Genomic DNA, 8,967 nt, shown 5'->3' on the forward strand with positions numbered 1-8,967 from the left:
GTGACTAGATGATAGAATTTATTCTATACAACCTCTTAGAGAAGTCTTTCAGAAATTTTGACAGACTTTTTTTCACTTTGATGTTTATTTCAAGTGAATGAAATAGTAGAAAGTATTGCTACACTGGATGTTGTTCTGGAATGAAACACACAGTCCAGTGTTTCTTAAATAAAAAGCTAACTGTTCTTCCTTCCACCTAGTATTTCCTTCTTGGATCTTGAATTGCTTAAGCATCTCCTTACCCTATGAAACTAAACTAGGAAAAAACCCAGAAGAGGCAGTTATTATCTTGTTCCATACTCTAAGCCAAAGGTGACTGTCATATGCCCTTTATGTAACTGGCAACAGCATTTGCAATTTTAATGGAGCAGGGAAAAGAGAAAGGCTGTTTATCAAACAAAAGGATGCATCCATGAAAGCCATCTTCCACATGGTGCCAGGTTACAGGGATGCCTTGGTCTTCTAAGCGCTTCTTGTAGAGTAAGGCATCATCACGCAGGGGGTCATTCTCACAGGTCACTATGAATGCTTCTGGAAGCTGAGCAATGATCTTGTCATCTACTAGGATAGGTGAGACCTCTGAACCTGTGTTATGTCTGATTTCCAGAAAGGCAGCCTCATCAAAAGGTCTTGAAAACTCAGGCAGGAGGCTTTTATTCTTGAACCTTCTAGGGATGTTATCAGAGCTGAGCCATTTCCTATACTTCTCCCAGGTGTCTGGATGCATGTAAGTACCATTAAACAGTGCATCTTTCCAAGATAAGTCAATGTCCAGGTATTTACACACAGATATCGTGAGTATGTCTCTGGTGAGGAATGGGACATTTTGGTTTTGCTGATGTGATGGTAAACGGAAATTGATCACCTGCAGAGCTGGAGTAATGAGCACCTGAGCACAGATGTGGGGGAGACTTGGGAAGCTGACCAATGCCTCGGTAACAAAGGCCGCAGCCCCACCTCCAATACTTTCTCCACAGGCTATCACCCGGGAGGGGTCTACCCCATAGGTCATTAGATTCTTCAAGAAGTGAATGGAGGCATTTAGGCAATCCTTAGTAATACAAGGGTAATGGTGGTCAGGAAGCTTGCGGTACCTAAGAAGAAACAAACAAACACAAGACAGCAATATACACATGGACCACTGGAGGCCATTTGAACAACATCCTCTACTCTTATTAGAAAAGGAACCTGATTAAATCCTCAGAATGACCCTAGCAAGTAAAGAACTATCCTCATTTTCCTATGTGGACATGAGGAGTCCGTCAGAGTCAGAAAGGACAGACTTTCCACTCTAATGCACATTATGATTCCCATAGATGAATAAGCCCCACGAAGGATCAGGCAAGCTCAAAGCTGTTGCCTAAGGAAACAGAACAACCAACAAAGATTCAGAAATGGTTACTGGAGCCCTGCTGGTTCCAGTTGGACAGGTGAAGGGCTTTGGCTCTCCCTGCTGTATCAAGCATCCATTGAGCACTGCCAAAACCACTGTTCTTTAATTTTTACATCAATGTTATATTAATAACATTGGTTATACTAATAACTAATAGCATGAGGTCTTAGTGTAAATGAACCTACTAATCTTCATTTTCCTGGAAATAAATGTCATTGTTAGGGGATGGGACAATTAGACTCCCTATTTGAAAATTCTTAGACTTTTCTCCAGTACCCTGGCTGATTTAAGAAAATGACTACTAACTCACTCATCTGGGCTATCCTTGTGTCAGCACTGGTCACTTTGAAGAACATACATACCTTAAGGAAGCAACAAGCTACACAACAACTTCAGCTACTAGCTGCTAAGACACTCTAGCTCTTGCAGTTCCGGTTGCAAGCAACCTATCCACTATTTCAAACAGCTTTCAACAGATGTTCCCTATCATGGTCCCATCAAGACCATGGTAGCCTGGAAGATGTAATGTTGAAACAGCCTAAGAGGGACAATGATACTATTCTCATGAATGCAATGATCTAGTTATAGGAAGAAAGAACTGATGGCAATGTTGACTACAGGACTGGAAGAACTGGAGCAGGTTCAGAGGCGAGAGAGCACCATATGGTGACACCATGTAGTGCAATGGTGGGAGAGACACAAAGACCAGTGGGCACCTTGGCAGTGGGAATTGCTAGCTCTTGGAGGAAGCTAGAAGCCTTAACACAAAAACTGCAAAGTAGTCTTGAAGCATCAAAAAGTGAAGCTTTAAGAATGGCAACAGATAACAGAAGCAAAGACACATTGGCAACAATAGCAACTCTTGAAGACAATAATAGATAAAGAAGACAGGCAGCAATGGTCATAATGTGGGCAATGAGAACAACAGAAGCAGGAACCACTGTGTAAGGGCCAAGGGTTTTAGACACCCTAGAACATGGGTGTTGTCAAGGCCTGGGGGCAGAGGTGATTTCACACATATACACAGGAGCTGTAACACTAAGTAACATTGGGTTAAAGGTCCCATTAACAGAAGCAAGCGTAAGGACAACGAACACAGAGGTGGTGTCTGTTGTGGCTCCTAGATCTCTACTGCCACCAGGTACTTCAGAAGATAAGGACTATGAAGCCATAAATGACCAGTTGGAAGAGTTTGCTCACCTACACCCAATTTCCACCCTGGTGGGAGAAAAGAACTCCAGAGAGATGATTGATGTCACCACTCTCTGTCAACAGACTTTCAGAGACTTCATTTAGACTCACAGATTGTTGCATCCAGGAAAGGAAGGTCAGGAAGGGGATAAAAAATGAGAAAGGGGGAATTAGGAGGAGGGACAGTGAAGAGAGGGCAAGAAGGAGCTAAGGATGGAGGGAGGAGTGGGTAAAGGGGAAGGCTGGGGATAAATGGCTGCTAGTCATAGCAGCATAACTCACAGCAGCCCTCTGGCAGTCCCAAACCTCTTCTCTAGCTGAGCATCTCCACTTGCTATTCTAGTACAGCTTCTCTGGCCCATGAATCAGAACTCTAAGTATCTGGAATTCCACACTGAGGAATTCCCTCTGAGATTTCAGATCAGGTGCTTGCATATGCCTGTGCAGTTCCATTGAGGGAATCTCAGAGATGTGGGTTCCCATGTTAGAAGTTCAGACACTGTGGGAAGTTCAGATGAGAGATGGTCTCTGAAGTCTGAAAAGGTGTTGCTAGATCTTCCTATGCCATCAGAGAGGAACAGAGTCTAAGTGATTTGCTCTAGCCACCCATTCTGAGAGATGTCAGGGTATGAAAGGACAACTGAAGTGGTAGCTATTGAAGTAGCAGAATTTAGTAGTGTGGTTTTCAAATGTTCTCATTTAGTTCTTTAAACTGTATTTGTTCTCAAACAATGATAAATATTCATCTCTGTCTTTCATCCTTTCAAAGAGGCCTTTATTTTCAAAAGATCAGAGTTGGGAGTTACGTTATGTTCTACATTCATTCAAAGTGGTTTCTACACAGTGGATATTTTATTGTTGCAACAAATAGCAGAAACATCAGGCAACAATAGTCATGATTTCAATTTACCTTGACCATTTCCCAAGTCTAATTGCACCACTGTTTCCAAAGGCAGCATAACCCAACCAAATGAAGAGATAACTTGATTTCAATATTGGTCAATTATTCTTTTCTATACTTCCAACTCCTGTCGGTCTCTGAGTTTCTGAGAAAGTATTCTTTTGACTTTAATGAATTTAACATCAGAAAGAAGACATAAAGTGCCACTTTTGATTTTAAAACACTACCTGGGTTCCTTTCCATCCTGGTATGCCCTTCATGGTTCTCTACAGTGTGGCTCTATATTATTCCATAGGAGCCCCGAACTCTGTAGTTTTACATTCCATATGTTACAGTATACCAATGTACTTCCCAGGAATGGGTATATTTCAAGACTTCTACTGTTTTGAAAGTAGGGTGGACATGTTCAGGGAAACATTTACAAGAGAGTATCTAAGGTCAGGACCCTTTTCTGTGGTCTAGAGTCACCCAAATCTGTACCCCAAAATCACACCCACATGTAAACCACCAATTGTCTCAGGCCACTCACCCCACTGATAGCACCACTGAATCCGTCTGCTGGGCAAGGAAGCTGCACAGATTGTGATAACAGTCTGTAAGAGGAATCCATGTTTTAAGCAGTGTTACAAGAGCCCAGCATTTCCCACTACAGTCCCAGAAATGGCAGCTGTCCTGGTGGACATGGTAATAATGGCATCTGTATTTTGCTATTCCTTATTCTTCTAAGATAACCTTGGGCAGCTCTGCCTGGACAAGGCTAGACATCATTCCCAAATTCCTGAATATCAAGTTTTGGTTGGAATTTATGGTTTACTTTCTATAGCATTGAATTTTAAACAGTGTGGATAAACCAGGGGCTTTTGGATGATTGGATGAAATGGGCATTGCTATGGTGGTATGTCTGCAGATCCAGGATTGTTAAGATGCTCATAGGTTTGCATTCATAAGGAGATAAATGATGACCTATAGTAGTAGGCAGGTCCATTAGGATTAGTGCAAAGCTCATCTTGGTTCAATTTAGGACTTTGTTTGAGAGATTGATCAGAAACACTGAATAACTCTTCGTTCCATTCCTGTGATACCCACATTTGAAACCACCTCCTCATTTCTGTTCTCCTGCATGTTCTAGCCTCCTCCTTTGACATGTAGACCCCTAAATTTATGGACTGTGTATGCGTGTGTGTTCTGGTGTGTCCTCTATTCCTGGAGAGGGTCTGTGGTTAAGTATATAGAAAATATCCTGAGCCATTTCTGCTTAAGATGTGGAAATAGCACTTCCCTGCAATAGAGGATTACAGCTCAGAGAAGAGGGTCTTAGGGGCTGATGACAGTGAAGAGAGAACAAGGACAAAGAGTTCCTGGAAAAGGGTTGGTACCACAGGCAAGATAGACTTATAGGTAACTTATGAATTTTAGAAGGCATCTTGGTAACATCTTCAGAACGTCTATGGCTACCTCAGTCACCAGAAGGTATGAAGTAACCCTCATCCCCAAAGTGATACCTTTTGAGTCTGTACAAACAACAAGCACAGAAAAACACATGAGCAACCCAGGAAGCTTGCTGTATTGAGACATTCATAGGCTGCAGCACAGCAAGGTTAAGGGGAGACACAAGTGGCTAGGTCGGATCTCTGCTCAGGTACGTAACAGAAGCTGACATGTACCAATGGCAAGTACTGGGTCATTCTTGTAGGGAAAGATGATGAAACTAAAGTATAAATAACTCTAGGAGGGAAACAACTTTTGTCTATATAAATGATGTAATGATCAAGAATGGGGTTTTAGAACAGTGGTCAGGCTGAGCTGAAGGAAGCATACAGACTTGAAGTCATTGTGGGGCAGATAGGAATGTCCAGTGCTATGAGTGGAAAGTAAAAGGAGATGTCACAGTGCTGGGAGAATCCCGGTGGATAATGCTGCCCAGACCTAGACTGACTGATATATTATACAGGAAACATTGCCATGGAGGCTTCAATCTCATTGAGTGATATTGATTTCCAAGCTGTCAATCCATTCCTTAAAAGTTCCAACTTTTATTTTCTTTGACCTCCCCCAAAGAGGTCCTCATAAGAATGTATGAAAGACTTTGTCATGAAGACCTCCCTGTCCCATCCAGCACAGAAAGTACTCACCCAGGCTGCCACATATGGCTCCCCCTCCATGGTAGAAAATAATGCCTCGCCGGCCTTCTGAGGACACTGCTTTAGGCTGGAATAGTCTCACAGGAATGGTCCCAAAATGCATGTTGGTTACCACCAAATTATGGTTATTCTTTATGACTATTAAGTCCTGGAAAAACTGAATAAATCTGAGCATGGAGCAAATTTTCATCTTCTCTAATATATTTCCCTGTAGGAGTTAAAAGAAGAAGAAGGACATGATGATGACGATGATGATGATGATGATGATGATGATGATGATGATGATGATGATGATGATGGAGAAGAAGGAAAAAGAGAAGAAGGAGATGGGAGGGAGAAGGTGGTGGAGAGGAAGAAGAGGAAGAAAATCGAGGCACAAGAGACTATAAGGTAGGCTTGTAGATGCTGCAGCCACTTAGCATTGCTAAAATTGGTGGACTGTTTCTTGATTCCTGCATATATGATGCACTAGTGTGTACAACTTGCTGTGGATTCTGCTTAGAAAGAAAGGGGACTTTCAGAGCTTCTACCCCAAACATCCAGATTAGATAATGATGTGGTCCTAATTTGATTGTCTCGACAAAAATCCATGTCATTGTGTTGATGTGGCCTTTCACAAGACAAATACATAGATAAATGGCATAGCATGGAAGACCCAAATATACCTTCACATAAGCACAGCCATCTGAGTTTCAGCAAGGGTGACTAAAAGAGGAAAGGAAAACCTCTTCAACAAATGGCTCTGGAAAAACTAAGTATCTCCATGTTGATGAATGGTCCTACATCCCTATATAAAAACAAATCCAAAAGGATTGAACACTGTACTATAAGATCTGAAATTCTTAAAATGTTAGAAGAAACAATGGGGGGGGACTTTAAAATATAGGCATGTGTAACAACTTCTTGCACAAGCCTCCATTCGATCTGGATATAAGGGCAAACACTGACCAATAAAATGAAAAGGCTTCCATACACAAAGGAAACCATTTTAACTGACTGAACACTCAGCCTGTAGAAAGGAAAAATTTTGCTGGTGATGCCTCAAAGAGAATTAAATGTCTAGTGTGTGTGTGTGTGTGTGTTTGTGTGTGTGTGTGTGTGTGTGTGTGTGTGTGTGTGTGTGTGTGTGTGTGTGTGTGTGTGTGTGTGTGTGTGTGTGTGTGTGTGTGAGAGAGAGAGAGAGAGAGAGAGAGAGAGAGAGAGAGAGAGAGATCATATATATCAAGAAAGTAAATCATCCAAACAGTAAAATGAATAGATCACACAAGACAAATTACAAATGGCCAATAAACATATAGTCTTATTTTTCTTTTGTGGCTGTGACAAACAACTTGGCCACAACCAATTTGGGAGAGAAAAGGTTTTATTTGGCTTACAGGTTGTGGTTCATCATCAAGGAAAACCAAGCCAGGAACTCAAGATAGGATCATGGAAGCAGTTCACTGGCTTACCCGCCTTGCTTGCTCAGCTACCTACTCAGAAACAGTCTCACCATGTGGACTGGGCCTTCCCACATTTTTTAAAAAGACCAGTCTTTGTTATTGGATCACCAGGGGAAATTACATAATTATAATCTCAAAAATAAAGCATATCATGGGGGGAGAGGCACCAGGGTCTGACACTGTTACTGATGCTGTGGTGTGCTTACAGTCAGGAGCCTGGCATGGCTGTCCTCTGAGAGGCCCAACCAGCAGCTGATTGAGACAGATGCAGATATTTACACCTAACCATTAGACTGAAGTTAGGGACTGCTATGGTGGAATTTGGTTCCCCTGGTTGAGATAGTTCCTCTGGAGGAGGCTCCCGGGAGTTCTTGATTAAGAAACTCGAACAAGCTTGTTATCTGGTCTGGAGCAAAGAAGACATAGACTGAAGGCTGAGGCAGTCACCAGCTAACTGAAAAACACTGTATATCATTATTGTGGAGATTCACTGGGCAAGTGTTATCTATGGATGTGAGCCAGGGAAGAGGTTAAGGATCAGGAAGAACTGTCCTCAGAGAAAGTCATACTCATGAGACCCAGCAGAGCAGACCCCAGGCATAGGATAAATGAATTTGGTTTTAGTTCAAAGTTCAGTGGGGTGACCCATTCTTCTATGAAAGAACTCCCCAAAGAAGGCTCCAAATCATGGTTTTCCTGTTTGAGTTTTAGGAGAAAGAGTTTAGCCTATCAAGAGTGCATGATCTGCTGAGCCAGGCTAGACCTTTGACAACTCAGCTCTCAACCCCCTCAAATTTTAAGGCAGCCCTTAATAGTGCAGCTTGGTTCCAACCCTCACTCCCTCAAGAGAAGATTGACTATACCTCTTATTCAAGCGGCTTCCCCTTTTTACACTGGGAGCCTTTCTTACCTGCTCTTGGGTGGATGGGCCCGAACTGTCACCCTTTGTAACGATAGCTGTGTATTCCTTACATACCTTCACTATACTTGTCTTACTTCCTTAGAAATTGCCTAAGACTTCACTGTTAAAATATGATCACCCATACTACCCCATCTGATAGCAACGCTAACAACTTCTTCCTCTTTCAGCCTCCACCTCTAGAATAACAAAAATATTTGTTTGGGAATATTGAAGAGCATATGGTGTTAAACTAAGACTCACATTCTAAAAGGCCATTAGATACATCAGAGAATGACACTGTTTTGTGTGGGCTTTTAAAAATTTTTTTTTTTTATTTTTTAGATGACGTTCACATTTCCCACAATTGTGAACTAGGTGTGCTGCTTTAGAAAAGAAAAACTACAGGTTAGAAAGAGTGTGGTGTTTCTGGTAAATGTGGTTATTCCAGGGTTCTAAACTATCCTGTAATTCTACACAGTCCATGGGCTTGAAACAGCTTGACCTTTAGGAAAGTCAGATAAAGATGAATGAAGGGTTGAGGTCAGAATCTTTCAATTGTTGTATTGAACAAGGCTTGCTCACTCCACTAGGTGTGGTCCATTGTGGAGAAAAAATCCAAAAGCACAGGGACACATTACATTTTAAAGTCACGTATGAAACCTATTATTATTTGTCATATGCTATGTAATATGTATATTGACCTCACAAGACAGAGAATGTTGCCTGCCTTGAAGAGGGAGACTCAGATATACATAGAGATTAAGCAAAGTGTTCTTGCAACCAGTGAGAGCAGAACCGCAATGCTTAGCAGACAGCTTGTCTGCAGCTTCTTTTCACCCCTCTCTTCTCCACCCCTCTTCTCCACTGTAGCTGCCATGTGAAGTAATCACTTATGAACTGTGGCCACTACAGGCCTTTAGCCAAGGTTGAGACATTACGTTCTTCCAACTGCTTACTTCCCACACACAGCCAAACTTTCTTTCCAAACATATTCTACC

General features: G+C 42.0%; 1 protein-coding gene across 1 annotated transcript in view; it reads right to left on the minus strand.

Moving 5' to 3' along the window:
* Window positions 1-293: 293 nt before the first annotated feature.
* LOC110323706 (arylacetamide deacetylase-like 4) overlaps window positions 294-8,967 on the minus strand; it is a 9,722-nt gene continuing 1,048 nt past the window's right edge. The window contains exons 2-4 of the mRNA XM_021201057.1: window positions 5,618-5,834; window positions 4,015-4,078; window positions 294-1,094 (exon numbers count right to left, since the gene is read on the minus strand). Of these exons, the coding sequence (XP_021056716.1) occupies window positions 320-1,094; window positions 4,015-4,078; window positions 5,618-5,834 (1,056 nt within the window). The 3' untranslated portion in view covers window positions 294-319. The remainder of the gene's footprint in view (window positions 1,095-4,014; window positions 4,079-5,617; window positions 5,835-8,967) is intronic.

Source organism: Mus pahari, chromosome 6, assembly GCF_900095145.1.
Source record: "Mus pahari chromosome 6, PAHARI_EIJ_v1.1, whole genome shotgun sequence".
NCBI lineage: Eukaryota > Metazoa > Chordata > Mammalia > Rodentia > Muridae > Mus > Mus pahari.